Source organism: Pterocles gutturalis, unplaced genomic scaffold (genome assembly GCF_000699245.1).
Source record: "Pterocles gutturalis isolate BGI_N339 unplaced genomic scaffold, ASM69924v1 scaffold7032, whole genome shotgun sequence".
NCBI classification, from domain to species: domain Eukaryota; kingdom Metazoa; phylum Chordata; class Aves; order Pterocliformes; family Pteroclidae; genus Pterocles; species Pterocles gutturalis.
The window spans coordinates 71550-88580 of NW_010107926.1; the positions used below are offsets into that span (position 1 = coordinate 71550).

General features: G+C 40.5%; 1 protein-coding gene across 1 annotated transcript in view; it reads right to left on the bottom strand.

Annotated features, from left to right (window-relative positions):
* LOC104461008 (VPS10 domain-containing receptor SorCS1-like) overlaps window positions 1-12408 on the bottom strand; it is a gene marked incomplete at its 5' end in the record, with an annotated part of 38989 nt that extends 26581 nt beyond the window's left edge. The window contains 3 exons of the mRNA XM_010072429.1: window positions 1357-1543; window positions 11111-11282; window positions 12295-12408. Coding sequence (XP_010070731.1) covers window positions 1357-1543; window positions 11111-11282; window positions 12295-12408 — 473 coding nt within the window. The remainder of the gene's footprint in view (window positions 1-1356; window positions 1544-11110; window positions 11283-12294) is intronic.
* Window positions 12409-17031: the final 4623 nt, after the last annotated feature.

Here is a 17031-nt window from a genome sequence, read left to right on the forward strand (position 1 = left end):
TCTGAGAAGAAGTCCTCTTCTCTACCCTACTTAGGATGATATGATACATAAATAACTCAAAAAAAAAAAAACAACTGAGAATTTACCTAGTTTCATCAGTGCCTCAGCACACAAGTGACACAATCTAAGTCTTCAAATCAAAATCCTGAGCTTCACAATAAGCTAATTTACAAATATAGTTATTTCTGTAAGGTATTACAAGTTTTTCAAACACGTGGTAGGCTGAAGGATTATGTGACATAAAAGTTTGTCATAGACTGGGATCTATCAGGTTAGGGAATCATAAATGGTACACTACGATTGTGATCTGAAGGGAGGCATTCAGGGAGACACTTGCTCCTGCTTCTCCAGTGCTCCCTCATAAACTTCCCGTCTCTGACAGCTATGCCTCCCACTGCTCCCATCTGTTGATATGACGGTGCACCAATGAAGAGCTGCCCTCTTCCCCTGAAGAGGCAGCTGCTTTCATGCTGTATGAAGTAACTCCAAAACTAAGTTAAAGTATATGGAATGTGCTAAATTATCTAGACAATATGTGGGGTTGATTTGGTAGAGCATAAGTGGTATTTCTGTAAACATAACTCAGTTTTGGAATTTCCTTTTTTTCAGTAAACCTGGTACAGAGGCACATAGTTGAAAACATAAACAACTGACAAAAAAACCCTCACTGTATAAAGAAAATGATGGCTCCAAACAAAATCCACTAGGGATGTTACAAAACTTCAATAATAGGATGACCCTTTGCATTCATAACCATGTGCTAGAACAGATATCGAATAACACATTGCTGGTTTTATGCAAAAGACTTGAGATACATTTCAGTTGTAAATCAGAGACAGCTGAAGTATATAAAGGTTAAATAGAACAGCAGAAGGGCAATGTGCAGATAATATTTTTTCTTGTAATACTCTTTAATACCAAGATTTTGGTTCCTATGACAACAGAAAGACTGAAATGCACTGGTTTCAATCCCAGAGGTAGTTGTATTTCATTAGAGGGCAAAACACGTGTACAAAGTAAAAGTCAAGTTTTTAAAAGTGATTAAAGATGATAGATGTCTTTATTTTTCTGGAAGTGTAAACATGCTAATGAAGGTGCACTTCAGAAAGGACTGGACACTCCTTTGAGGTGTCCCAAATTAGACTACACAAAATTAGAGGTGGAACAGGGTGTAAAAACCAAATATCACTATTGCCTGTGGTTCCTCTCAGTCTCGAGTCCTCTGCTGGAAGACAGACAGACACTCATCATATCCCATCACTTTGCTCCTGCCTTCAAAGTCCCAAATGTCATCTCTAAGGACAAGTAATAATTGTTTAAAGAATTACAGAAGCTAAAAAGCATGAACATACATACATGTTACATGCAGGTAGAGGACAGCATTGTCAGAACCCAGGCTGTTTTCCACCAGCACAGTCACTCGGAATATGCCCACATTCTGGTAGATGTGCTTGATCCCATCTTCTGTCGAACTGAGATTGGCATATGACACAGCGATGCCATCTCCAAAATCCACCTGAATGAGGGATCTCTGGAGGTCTCCCTGTGATAAAAAAAGAGAAGGGTCAGAATAGATTCTGCTTTGCTTTTGAGAGACTGGATCAGTGGGGTGACCTGAACCAACCTGACGTTACCAGAGGAAAAGTGGTCACTTCATCAACTTGCTCAGTAGTCAGTGGAGAGAAAGTGACCCCCTCTTGAGGTTGATTCAGCTGCACTGTGAAGGAGGTGTCCTCAGAGGTGTGTGCTGTAGTCCTGCTTTCCCAATCATCAGGGAGACTAGGGGATCTCCTGGAAAATATGCTGGCTACTTCCCCTGAGTTTCCTTACAGTGAAGAGCAGGATTGTAGTGGGGAATGGTGCCCATTTCAGCAAGTGCTCAGGGCATGGGTAGCTATTGAGATTGCCTCACAAGTCTTTGGAACAACCCATGTTGTGAGCTCTTGTATTTAAAACCATAAAAAGCTAAAAGATAAATCTGAGAAGTCCTCAGGGAAGGGTCAACTACCTGAAAGTGATGGGGTGTCAAAAGAACTGCTTCAGCCTCACATGATAACAACAGCTTACAGCAGTTTATTACTTGCTCAGTGGCCTGATTTAAAATGAGCTGGATTTGTACTTATTTCAGAACATCTACCAACACTACCGACACTGAGTGAGACCCTTTGTGCCTACCTCAGAAAGGAAGGGCTAATGAATTGACAGAGCCGATTAAACTCTTTTTCTCCTGCCTAGAGAAAATCCCAGCAGGGCAGGTCTGTGGTATAACTCAGATTGCCACTTTGTTACATTAGCATCCTGGGATGCTAATCTAACACGTTTTAGAACTGCAACAATAAATTACAATAATAAATAATAAATTACAATAAACTATAAAAATCACAGTTGGGAAACAAACAAACAAACAAACAAACCAACCAATACCACCACAAACCAAAAGCCAAGGATACTGGGGACCAGTATTCTCCATGCCAAAAAAGGGATCCGCTAATGTGAAACAGGTTTTAATCTTCCACTCCTGGAATGGAACTCCAGCCTGGTACATGCAACTTCATCAAACTCTATGTCAGAGTCACCCAGCCCAAAAAGGCTTTTAAAATCCAAAAGAGGGGAGTGATGTCATTTCCTTACTCTGTTTCACAAACAAAAAGCAATTTTTAAAAAAAAAATATTTTTGGTTGCAAGCCTTTTTAAAAGCAAGAAAAGTGAGTCATGCTTACATACAAAAAAATCCGGATAACCTGTGTCACACACAGTAGAAACGCTGGTTAGGTTTTCTCATATCACAAGATAGCAGTATGCATTTGCTAAGGGCAGCTTCTGACAGCCAAATTGTTACACAGCCTACGCTGACCTGTACAACAATGGTGGCTGCTATCAATCCTCTCCCTTTCACAGGTAATATGCAGTACCTTGTCTTAATTTTAAGCATTCTTACTCCTTTTGAAAGTCCCCCTCACTGTCTCTGCATGATGCTGATGCTGGGTATGCTCACGCTTGCTGGCTGTTGCTATGGAGCAGCTCACTCAACAGCCTGGTGTGCTGAAGCAGCTGCCACTGTCTGGAAGAATGCCGGTAAATTAATAGCTGAGGGCTGTTCATAAAATTGGCTGAAAGGACATTTCATTTACTTTGGTTTAGTTTCCCTTTCCCTTTTTTTTTTTGTTGTTGTTTTTGTTGTTGTTGGTTGTTTTTCTTTTCCCTTGAGAGAGAAACAATCCTCTGGATGCCAAACTGGAATGAAAGGTACCCATGTAAATGGCTGGCATCAGGCAGGTTTCCACATCAGAAAGGGAAATGTGTGTGTGAGTATGGGAGGGAATGGTAACATATGCTTTATATTCCTCATGTTCTCTCTGTCTTTTAATAGCTTGTTGTGAAGGCAGAAATAGTGGAGGCTTGCCTGAGTGGAAAGCGGGAGGAGTAGAGCTATACACGGTGATCGCAAGAGAGAAAAATTGTCTGGGGATTCCTACAGCATTTTAGAACAGCCTTGTTTCTACAAGTGTCAAAATCTGTCCTCTAATGGCTGTTTTTTATCTTGTCTTCATTTTGTCCATAGCCATGAAACCCGTTGTCTCTACAGGTGCTGCCAGGGAAGGGAGCCATTTCGAAGGCATGAAAGATTTAGATTTCAATTTTTCTTCCAGATTCCTTAGGGGGAAAAGATGCTGACAGAGACATCTGAAAATCTAATTAAAGAAGAGATTCAGCTGCTGTTCCCCCAGACATTTTCATTTGTTTTGGCCTTTCCTGTTTTGTTTTAAAACCCTTTGAACTGGAAATACATTTTCCATTCAGTAAGATCCAGGCTATAACACTTCTCTGAAAAATGCTACATTTTGAAAAGATGACATTTAAAATTCTAGCTTAGGAAGCGGGAGAAAAAAGTCAGGGAAACAAAGACTGCATTTTGACTTGTTCTAATGTTTTATCTGTGCCAGGGAAAAGCACAGGCAGAATAAACAGGAAGAGAAAGCAGGTAAGCCAAAATCAAAACATTTCCTATACAGCCCACTCCTGATCTCCGTCAACCCCAGCTGTCTCTGTCTCAGGCAGCTCTCCAGAGCCATTTGCAAGTGGCTGCTTTACCAAGAGAAGCTTTGTTTTGCAACAATTTGATGCAAATACATACCTCTTGAAAAAACCTCTCCTGCTGCTTTTTCCAGCTTCTCCTTGTCATTTTGACAAGCCCAGTACTACACGATAGGGTTTTTCTGAAGCTTTTAGCTCGATTAAGGCAGACACAAAACTCCATTCATTACTTCCGCAGCCACAGTGAAGTACTTGGTTACAATCAGCACCCAGCTATCTTTGGACAGCCTCTCTGGCCTTCATTGTAAGGTCTTTAATGCCAGTGCTCTCAGGCATCAAGGGAGAAATTTGCCGAGTGGCTGCTGGTGGTGATATCTCTGCATTCATCTCCTGTATTTTAACCACACTAAGCTAGTGAGCAACCAGTTACGATAGCTGAAAAAATGGAAGTACTTTTGATTAATGTTTTTTACCTTGTACTAGGTCAAAACTAGCTTGGATATAACCTGAAGTACACTGCTGTCTTGGTAAAAGCTTTAGTCCAGACTTAAGCATATGCTGAACTTTAAGTATGAGTACTCCTGTTAGCCTGAAGAGAAGCCCTGGGAATTAAAGCCAAATTTCCCAAGGTCCCATATTATATCCTTTACCTATACAAACTGATACTAAAATGTAAGTGATAAATTTACTGTTTTCTAAGAGATTTTCTCATTAAATATCCAGGGGGTTTCCGAGAATAAACAAAAGATTCCTCTCCCTCCTCCTGCTCCCCCCAACCCAAATGCACATTTTTTCCTGTATCTTGCCAAAAGAATAAAATTCTAGAGCATACAAAAGACATGGATGCTTCCAAAAAACTCAGTGAAGCTTCCAGCCTCAGGGTATATAAAGAAACAGCCCATACAGTTTGCAACAATATTTTACCTGTTGATTACTTTTATGCAGCTCTTGCTATTTTGGTGTATGTGAGACGTGAGACCCACCTAGCAGGATTCTCTCTCAAACACTCCATCTGAATCTTGCCCAGAAGATTATAATAATGAATTTTCCCTACTGAGTTCCAGTATTTGTATCTAAATGGAAGTACTAAAACAATGAAACACAGTTCGAGGTTTTTAATCTTGGTTCCCATGTTTCAGATTTATTTTTTAAGTCTTCAATTATGCACCAACTTGTGCGTCTTCCTTACAGATGTTGATAATGTATTTAATTATCTTTTGCAAGGGACACTGCTGTTGTTGGATTGTCTTCGTGGATTAATGCTTTGTGCTTCCTTTAGATTGATTTTTTTTCCTCTCTGGCATTTTTCTGTCACTATCAGAAAACATCCATTTAAGATATTTCCATTGCAACTGAATATCTAAACATGGGATTCCTTTAGTCTATGTGTGTTTAAAGCATATGCTTAATTTTAAAACAGATATTCAAGTCCAGCTTGATCAAGTACTGAAAAACACACTTTCCCATGTAAATTCTTGCTTTCAGAGAGATGCTCTTAACTTTTTAATATCAGAAACTGAGCAGAAATGTGTCTTTTGTCAGAGCAAATAGCTCAATGCTTTTCACATGTGCTTCTTTTTCTATACCAAAATAGTTAATTGTACTAATCAAATAATTCATTCTGACTGCCAGTTGTGCCAACTAGACTCAGCTATGAGTCTTTTCTACAGGACTAGGTCTTCTGTGCTCCACAGGAATCAGTAAGTACAGCTTCCCAGGATTATTCAGAATAATTCAAATTGTGTCACTGGAAGTGCATTAGAAGATTGTAGTGCTGTGTGTCATCATGAAGGCAAGGTCAACTTTCATACATTTTCACGGAATTTCAGCAGTGAATTTAAAAATGCATTAAAGGCTGATTTCTCCAAACCAGCTTGTCATCATCAGTAACACAGAAAATCCAATTATAATTCAGATGACAGTGGTATGGGAGAGGGGAGGTACTGATCTTTCATCTGTGTGTTATTAACAAGAATGTGGTGGTGTTAGTAAGATAAACAGCCACGATTCAGCATGTGCATTGAAAGTTAGGGTGAAGGTTTCATATTTCTGTAATCATTACTAACTAACTTGTGATATCAAAAGAGGGAACACAGTAGGATACCACCAAAAAGAGTACAGACTATGCTTCTAAATGCTACTAGCTTTGCATCTTTAATTTGACTATATCAACAATCAAAACAATCCTAATACTAAGCTCATCTCCAGAGACTTCAGCTGAGCTGAATTCAAAACTGCACTGAACAACAGTGCTGAGGTGGGAAATGCTAATGGTATTGTCCTCCCAGTAGGGTCCCCAAGCTCATTAAAGGTACCTGAGACACAGCGTACCTTGTACAGCCATTTATTAACATTGTCGTAATAGAAAACCATAGCAGCCTCTAGGAAATACAGAGCTCCATTTGTACATTCACGTGGTAGGAGAGAGTTCTCTGGCCTTAGAAGCATTCAGCACATAAATGAGAGGCATGGAGGGGATGAGGGAGAAAGCAAAGCTCTGTTTTCAAATGGAGGAATAAAAAAGTAGAAAGGTTAAGTTTCTTACTCAAGGTCATGCAGAAAGAGCTCAGAGCGCAGCTCAGGAATGAGCTCAGATTGCCTGAATTCCAGCCCATGGCCTGAACTGTAGGAACAAATGAGCTTTCCCCACACATTAGTCTAATCCAAACATCACACAACAGCAGCAAGTAGTCAAAAGCAAGCCAGAATCTCCCACTGCAATGACTGTCAAGTGAGAACTGAGGCAGACCCAGAATGTCAAAGACTTTTGGCTGTAATTTTATCAAGATAAAAAATAAATTAGAGGAGGCAGTTTCTCTGTGAATTATCTGTAATGGAACAGCCAAAGCCCTGAACTTTTCTGCCCTGAATGCCTTTACCATCCATTTCCCCAGCAAAGATGTATGAGCAATCAGATGAAACAAGTTTGAAAGCCATTGTGTTGAATAGGGTTGTTCTGGAGGCTGCAGCTTTCACTGTCTCTGTTGAAGCAGTACAGCAAGCACAAGTGTCTGATGTCCATACAGATAACTCAAACACACAAATAACAATCGAGTTTGTGACAGGCAAGAAACCTACATGACCATGTGATGAGGAAGGCATGCAGAAACAACACCCACTTAATAAAATGACTCTATTTTCCACAACAGAGCAGCAAAATATGTCAGGGACATTGGGTTGAAGAACTTCAGTAGGAAAAATGGCTTTGTAACTTTTAGTTTTGAGCTTCTTTTGTTGCTGTGCAAAAATAAAGGATTCAGGTTGTTTAGGTTGAGAAACAGCTATGTTGTTGAATGCTGCAGTGTGAAAGGTACCAGCCATAGGTACATACACCCCAGGCCAGGACAAAGCATTAACCTTTAAACTGGCAGCATTTTGAGGCATCACGAAAATTTACTTTTAAGTATAATCAGTTTTCTCCTGTACTGCAATTTAGTGACAGAGATGTTGTTGTTATTCTGCTTAGCTCAATGGAAATTTAAGAGCAAAATTACCAGCATAAGTATGGTGCCTTGCTTATTAACCATTTCCATAAATGCTTTGTACAATGTGATATATGCTAATTATAGAAGGAAATATTGATGCTTCCTGGCTGTTGTGACCCAGTAAGAATATCATGATGATTACAACCAGATTAGCACAACTAACCTGGACAAACCCTTCCAATAACAGAACCAAAGACATAAGTGCAAAGTGACTTTGCCAACAGTTTTTAAGAAGTCATAAAGAAATCCTAAAAGGTGACAGGAAAGTTACACCACTTTGGAAAGCATTCTTACACTCAGATAATTTAAATATGAGTTGTTGGTTATTTTTGCTTTTAATGATATTCATATGCTGCCAGATATAAATGCTTCATAGGAAAATTTCACGTGAGTCAGGGTTAGAGAAACTGGGCCAAAATCCCAGCTCTCAGAAAACAGCAATGCCCTACACACCACCGGGTTTTCGTGCCTGCCCCCTCTTCACTTGCACAGACCTCAGTTATTATTTTTCTTTTGTGTCTTCTTCAATAGCAGAATGCTTCTGAATACCTTGTCCTTGTTTTTCTCTTCAGACATCTTTTACTGACACTGTGGTGTTGTAATGACACAGTCCTGGCCCTCAGCACCACCACAGGGACAAGAAGGCTCTACAAGAATCCCCTGTGCTGTGGTTCCTGCCCCTGAATCCCACAGCTGAGTGAAAACAGTTTTTTACTGCCACTATTTGTCTCCCTCCCATCTTAGCAACCTTTTCCACTACAGCGATGCAGTGACTTTTCAGGGCCTCCAGTGAGCCTACCTCTGCAGTTCATTCTTCTTTTCAGACCCATGTGGGTCCTTAAATGGAGCAGAAAGCCCTAGAAAGATAATAGGAGTACAAATCTCAAACAAACTCTCACACTTTGGCTCACCAGCTTCTTATAATTTTTTTTTTTTTCCTGCAGGCCAAGTGGAACGTAAGTATGAAAAAAGAACTGGGAGGCTGTGGTGTATGGAACAGCTCTGCAGATCTGAAGGCTTCAAACAGTCTCAGAGGGATACAAGAGATGTTAAGGTGCAAAGGGACTACCACCATAAGCAAAAGCCACTGTTTTTTTACAACTTTAAAAGATATTACCTGTGACATAAGCTAAAGGAAGAGTCCCTACCAGGGTGAAGCACTTAAAAACATTGACCACATCTCCAGGGGGTAAGGGTTGAATAGGACATGTATACACATGAACGGCACATGTATACACAGATATATCCAGCCTTTTTTAACTTGCCCAATGCCTCCTCTTCAGCAAAAAATGGAGTGGCACAGATTTTGTGGATGCTGAACATCCTGGATTGGACTATGCTGTATACGTGTGCAGGGTAGAACTAAACAGAAAATTGTAAGTTTTTGTTTTATGATATCTCTGCCTTGTTTGCAAGGGAAAGAAACTTCCCTTTGAGTGGAGTTGGACTAAACAATCTCCAGAGATCCCTTCCAACCTCAATCATTCTGTGATTCTGTGAAATCAATATCTATTCTATAAAAGGGTGGCTGTTCTTTTGCTAGGTTGTTTAACTTTTCTAGTGAGTGGTGTCATTTTTATTACTGAAACAAGTAATTTGGTAAATGCTTTAGTGTATATACAGCTATGCTGCCATAACCACAGTTTATTGTCCTATAGCTTGCATATAGCTTGTCAAATTTTCTTCTTTGTTTAATATTTCTTTTGCTGCAATGTCAGCCCAAAGTCATTGTCACAATGGGTCAAATTCACTCAAAAGTTTTGTTGGCTGCTCTGTGAACTCTGTGCTTTGACCAATCTAGGAGCAGGAGGTCAAGAATCACCTAGCAGGGTGAGTAATCACAAAGGCTGTAGGTTGATTAATACTGTTTCAGCCCTCAGAGCAACTCCTAACCTCTTCCTTATCAGATATACTGAAAAAGGCCCCCCTTTAGATATCCTCAGAAGCTGACTCACTCATCAAAACATACTTTACCTACTCCCTGATACACAGCATGAGAAAGACTCCATCTCCTAATGGAGAAGGTGCTGCTTCCAGACTCTGGTGAATAATGGGGTGGGGTTATCAAAAAAGATCATAATAAACGGAAAAGAGAATGATTCACAGGAGATCCCTGTATAACAGTGTTCAGGTCATTCTTACAGGATATGCGAATTCAAATGCTCAGAGAAGGAAGAGCGGTCCATTTGTCCTGAGTTTTCGACACCGTGGGTGATTGTCTCTCCCTCTGACTATTGGCATAATTCTGTGATAATTTTGTGACTGACTTCTCAGATTGCTCATCCCTTCTTTCAATCTGTTTTAAAACTTTCCTGAGAATAGAAAGGCAATGCAATGAACACTTTTTTGTGGGTATACAGGAACACCTTTCTTGATTTATTTTTTAATTTTTTTTAAAAAAGCCTGAAGACTCTGAATCTTCTTTTGGACTTCCTATTCTTCATCTTTAAACACAGAAATCAATAACTTATCCAGACAAAATTATGTGTTTATACTGTTATGACAGCATCTCTAGCAGCAACATTATATGACTGTCATTACTGAAATAAAGCGACCACATTTTGGAGAAAATGAACATTCAGGTCAAACAACTGCTTCAGGTTAGATATGATTTATTATACGTTATTGCCTTTACGAATCAGGACACACATTTGCTGGGGAAAGCATCAAGAGTAAAGATGTGAAAACCCTAACACACCCCCTACAAAACTCAGCTCCAGAGGTCATCCTCATTCCTCTTTCCTCACTGCAGATGACATTTACTATGGAGAGGACCAGAAGTAATTTCCGTGAATGCTCTAAACTGTAAAGGGATGTACATTGTGCCCTAGTATAAAAGCATAGTTGTTTTAGGATTTATTGGCAAGCTACACAGGAAAAAAGGTAGAAGTGTAAAGAAATCAAATTGGATTAGGGAAAAGAGAAAATAGTTACTTTGCAAATTTTATTATTTGGGAGCCTACAATTAAACACAATGAAGTGCTGAAAAGAAAAAACAGGCAACAAGATTTTAAACATTTTTCTCTAAGGATTCAGAAATGGAGGGAGCAGAACAGTGAAACACCAAGTTACATATGTAACAAAAAATGGGCTCTGATCAGAGTCTGAATCAGCTTCACATTTGCAATCAATTTCAGACTTAACGCTGATGATGACATCAGCCACAAATGCCTAAACAGTATGTACCAACTAGTGCTATCTGCATATCTACTTTTAGCCATGTTTTGTTGAAAGTCAGTAGCAAGTAAAAATGGAAATTCAGTTTCAAACACAGCAAGAAGTCAAAAGCAGAGTTAAAAGGTGGGGGTCAGGATTCAAACCTGCACTTTCCAGTTCTACTGTGAAACTCCTGAAACAAACCAGTTCCCAGTTTTTACCAATGCACCACAATACTCTTCCAGTCTCATCATCTCCATACATCATCCACTACATTTTAGAGCAAACTCCACCCCAGCTACACGGTGGAGCTCACTGACTTTATCCCACACTCTCTTGGTTCACCTCTTCACTACTTTGCAAACTTTGTCTGACATGAATCAGACTCAAACACACCCATGGGGCCTGGGATGCAACATAAAAATAGAGCCTACCTCTTCCAGCTGCACCAGGAAAGTGACATTGTGTCCTTGTTCGGCTGTCAGTTTGCCATCAGATGTGATTATGCGAAGGCCCTGAGGGGCTTTGCCAGGACATTGCTGTGGTTTTGCTGTGTACCGTTCTCTCACACCATCCGTGCAGTTATTAGAAACAACCTTCCGGTACCTGCAGAGGAAAACAGAAATCTACTGACAGGGAGTATAACAGGGCTAACTGGGAACAAGGAGGCATTTTTTGCATTTTCTTTAGACTAAGAAGACTAGAAGAAAACAGATTCCCAATATATTTTAGCATTTGTCTCAGACAAATATTCCTCATGTGCCTAACATACAAGTAGTTAAAACTGCTGTTGATGGCATGTTTTTTCCTACATAGCACATCTATATACCACATACTAATAAACTGCATAAAATATAAAATTATTTGATGAACTATGTTCCGTGTTAAATAACAATAAAGTTATAAATAAATACAATATGGAATTGTATTCAATTATTATAGTATTAATCATAGTTTAAGAGCTTTTCTCACATACTCCACTTCTCATCAGTTGTGAGGCAGCTCTGTAAAGATGCTACCTTGTGAGCTACAGAAATAAGAGAGATGAAGAAAAATGAAAATTCTGCCTATCTTTAAGTGCATTAAATGTCAAAACACAGCTTGGGTTCCTTTGTTTGCTTTAATCATTTGCATCAGAAATGAAGTTTGAGGTCGGTATTTTAACTTAAACTACATCTTCCATTGACTTCCAAGAGGGCCAAAGAACAATCGGCATTCAGGCTAGCTGCCCATCTATTACTTCAGTTCACATACACAGCAGTTTCATCTCTTTCTTCTAATTTGTTTTCCACCATTTCTGCTTCACCTGATCCCACATGATTTTAACAGGAGTCTTCTCAGAGCCTTTAATGAATTGGCCTTTGCCTTACAGTCCCATCCCTCTCCCCAAGATTCTTTAAGGCATCATTTTTCAGGGAAAGGCCTGGACAAGACATGATGGAGATCTACAGGGCCAGGGTGCACACCCTGACAAACTCATAGAAGAAAAGGTTCCAAGGCCTTCAGCCAGCTTTGAGACACCTACAGTAAATTCAGCCTGTAGTTATCAATAGGTTAAAGTCCATATGGGTGCTCTAAATAAAATCACACACTAAATAAAATCTGGTGTGCCACTTACCCAGTACTGTTGAGATAACTCTGTCCAAGGCTACAGTCTTTCGATAAGGAAGATGGGTTATACCAAAATGCTGGCAAACACTGCCCATTGCTGTGACGTTCATATCCATAATCGCTGTTTTAACATCAAAAGAAACAGACACATAAAATGATCCAGAAGAACAAATACAGGGATTAGCTCATGCTCTCTACTATTGATACAAGTTTTAGTTTTCCTCAGTCTGTTTTTTAGGATTTCTGATTTTTTGTTCACGGAATAACCAATTCTTCGTCCCACTTTAGCTTTTTTGGGGGGAGTTACTGCATTATCTGATCTCCCTCCACAGTCTTAACAGTGTTTCTCAGGTTCAACTCCAGACTCAAACATAATAAAAGCCACAGATCTAAGCTAAGTTCAATCACTGCTGTCTCAGTCACATCTTAGAAAACTGAAGTGCTAAAGGGTTAATTGTATTTGGAAACTATATCACATGAGCTGTGAAGGAAAATTTACAGTCCTGAGAGAGCTCTCAGCTGAAGGCATTAACAGTGTATTTGGTAATGGAAAAGAAGGCTGAGATCTTCAATTCTATTTTTGTTTGGAAGAGGAAATGCTACCAAATGCATTTGGTGTTAGAAACAAGGAGTCAAACTGTAATCTTTTGTCCCAATTTGGGTTTAGCTATGACTAAATTTGCTTTGGTTCCATTGAAAACAAACAGTTCCGATTGGTTTTGATTCCAGGTAAACAAAGACTCTATAAAAATTGCTATTGTGGAACAAACAAATTAAAAACCTGTTTAATCAGTATTCCATTCACACGTGGTTTTACTCTCCAGCCGTTGAGTAATGATCAGTTTGGCTGTAAAAGCATTCTTATGTCTTTTACTAAGCTTTCTCCACACACCATAATGGAAAAGTTAATGGGATGCCATTTCCAAGAACTGCTACAGAGAGTCCACCAACTCCATTCCAATATTCCAGTTGCAGCATGATCCTAGATCTTAAAATGGCACTTCTTTGCAACGCAAAAGATTTTATTGCTTATTAAGGTCTTGGTACCAAGTAGCTTGATATTCTAAGAAAAGAGGATTAGGGCAGCATTAGATTATGTGATTAAAGGCTCATCTCAGTACATGTAAAGAAGCAGAGAGAAAAAACAGGAGGCAGAGGAATCTCAATAACCTAGTCAGAGCCAGTGGAGCCCCTGCCCCAGCTCCTCCCTGGGCTGTCACAGGAGAGCAATCAGTCCATGGCCCAAGTGAGACCTACCAGATAGTCAATGGGAGAGGCCCCCCCAGATAATTTTGCAGATAACTGAGCAGGGTTGCTGCACACAGGGATACAGGGCTCATTATGCCACACCAGGGATGAGCATCCGGACTGTTCTCCTGAGTGAGGGGCTGTCCATTCTGCATCCCTGTGTGCATGGTGGTCTAAGTCTCAGCAGTGGGACTCAGACATCCATGTGCCTGTACTGCCAGCCACTGGAGTAACTGGAGTGTGTGCATACTGAGCAGGTGAGCACCAAGCCAGACAAGCCAGTGATTAGGATAAAAGACTTAGGAGCTAGGTGCTGATGTGACCATAAGTCTTGGCTGGATACTAGGTCTGTGAATTGGTTACAGGAGAGACCAACAGGTCTGAGCAAATGGCTACTGGTGTAAAGCAACATAGGTCTGGACTTGCTTGTGAGGAGACCTGTTACACGTGTGTATCTCTATGCACGAGGCAGCTGGGGATGTCCAGTTGTCAGTAACTGGGGAGACAAGGCATTCAGGGGCCAGATACTGGACAGACCTGGGTGTCTCAGACCAGGTACTGGTGACATCAATATTTTATGTATGTTTACAGTGCATGTATTTTCCACAAATGGGATTTCATGTTCGTTAACCAGAGAGGGGAACAGGATGAAGCAGCTGGTGTTTGTGCAAGTGCTGCATTTTCTGTTTGTGCTAATCTGTGTCACTGGCCATGTGTATATGCCTATACATACTGTGTGTACATGCACACATGTGCCTATCAGAAACAAATGCTCAACCTTGCTACTGCCTGGGTCAGGCGACATGGAGCTGCATCAGCATCACCTATACCAGGCTGCTAGATTCAGCATCTTCTCACAGGCAGTAGTGTGATCAATGATATTTGCAGAATAATATTAACAACAACGTTTAACTTTCTGAAGACTTTTTTTCAGATGTCTTTTTCTTTCTGGACCAAAGCATGATGCCTTAAAACAAAAATTTAGTGAACTACTGTTAAACAGTTTTAAGAAGTCTGGTACTGATCTAAGCCATAAGACAAAGAAAAAAAAAAAGGAGAGAATATTTTACAATTTATTTTTGTTAAATTTCTTATACTTGTTTTCAAAAGCAGGACATTGAGAATAATTTTATCACAATTTTTTACTTCTGCTTGCAAGTTTTCCTTCTGAATCAAGAAAAAAGAAAGTTTTAACATGATCTATAAAAAGAGAAATTAAGAAGATGACAGTAAACAAAAGAAAATTAAAGCTGTGTATAACTTGGGAAAACTCCTAAACATCCATTAGCCTGCACAACTATACCAAAGGAACATTTTGGCAGCTGTAGTGCTTGGGATATCTACAAGTAACTGAGAACATAGTCTAGGAAACAACAATGAAGTAGATGACCTAAATGGTCTTTTCCTCAGTTTTTTTGATTTAATTTTCATCAATCTATTTACTCAGATGCTAGTGACCGAATGTTGCTTATTTGCTTTGGAAGCATCAGCTAGCCTATTCTTCCATTGCCATGTACTTCTTTAATCATCCTTGTTGGAATAAGAACACTATAGCTGCAGAACACACTTTATAATGAAGAATAACAACATTCTGATTTGCTTGGGGGAAACAAATATTTATATACAAATGGGAATCCTTTACTTTGTAGTTCCTTTGTCAACATTCTGCAGCACTGTATTCCTAAGTTATCATGTATCACTAATTAAAAATCTGTAACACTGTACACACACAATGTTTTGTAATCAGTTAGGTGAAAACAAAACAAAATAATACAATGAAATCTGCCTCAGAGGGGATCAGTATCCACAGTAAATTTGATGCACTAGTATCAGTCTGGGATTTCTTACTACACATGCATTTAAACTCATGCCAAAATTTTGGTTCCTATTAGTACCTGCACATCTGGACAAGCCAAGATTGACTTAACTAGGTTTGACTATACTTGGATCATATTTCCCAAAGTCAAGAGAATTAAATCATAGGATTTTCCACAGCAGAAATAGTTCTAAGCACAGAAGTTTCAGTGTCATTCTCAGGCTTGCAAATCTTTTGGCTCATTAAGGCCCTACAGAAATACCATCCCAGTAAACGACATGAATTGCTGTTCCATATCTCTCCACAGATGCACCAGCCGCCCGTTCACCTCTGCAGCCTTGGAATCTAATGAGTTCCTTGGCTACAGGCTGGTGCACGCAGAATACTGATTCTGACAACAAATTGCTGCCTACAATTTGGCACAACAGGCTTTGTAGCAATCAAGAAGCATTAGTATCAATTGGATTGCCATAGCACGAGCCAGTATAGCAAAATCTGGAGACAGGGAAGGCATCAGTTTTAGACTGCAATCAGCTAGCTGAGTCATTGCTTGGTAACCAGGAATTGGAATTTGCATATATTGATAGTATTCTGTGCCTGCCTGAAAAAAACTCTGGTGAAATAGATAATGTACCTATCAAAAGAGTGGAACATTTACCAGCAGGGATTAAAATACAATAGACTATTTCAGTTGGAAGGGACCTACAGTCCAACTGCCTGACCAGTTCAGTGCTCACCAAAGTTAAAGCATGTTCCTAAGGGCATTATCCAAATGCTTCTTAAACACTGACAGGTGTTGGGCATCGACCAAGTCTCTAAGAAGCCTGTTCCAGTGTTTGACCACCAACTTGATAAAGGAATGCTTCCTCACGTCCAATCAGGTTCAGACTGGACACCATCCTGGCTCAGCTTTGAACCATCCCATGCATCCTATCACTGGATACCAGGGAGAAAAGCTCAGCACCTCCCTCTCCACTTCCCCTCCTCAGGAAGCTGTAGAGGGCAATGAGGTTGCCCCTCAGCCTCCTCTTCTTCAAACCAGACAAATCCAAAGTCCTCAGCTGCTCCTCACAGGACATTCCTTCCAGCCCTTTCACCTCCTGGCTGCCAGGGCACACTGCTGACTCATACCGAGTCTGCTGTCAACCAGCACCCCCAGATCCCTTTCCACAGGGCTGCTTTCCAGAAACTCCTCTCCCAGTTTATGTTTGTGCCCAGCATTACTCCATCCTAGGTGCCGAATCTGGAATTTTGACTTGTTGAATTTCATCCCATTAATCACAGTCCAATGCTCCAATCTATCTAGATCCCTCTGCAGGGGATTGTTTCATCCATACGAAGCAGCCTATCATCTGGAGTAGGTTTCATCTGGAGCCGACCCAGCTCCGACAGATCGACTGATTGAGAGGTAGAGGGGGGTTTTCGGGAGATTCCTTCAACAGGAAAACCCTAAGAGAGCGGCATAACCCAAATCCCATTGGCAGCTCTCCTGTGAGAGGCTGACGTGGCACGGGAGTTGCCAGGAGGGCGGAGAGTGAGCTCTCTGCCCACAGCGAGCACGCACCACGGGGGCACCACCTGCAACAGGCTGCAGCAGCAGAGGAGGTGGCCCGTGTAGCCGGATGCTGAAGTTTTGCCGGGTGCAGAAGCATCACAAGGCAGCCTTAGGAGCACAGCGAG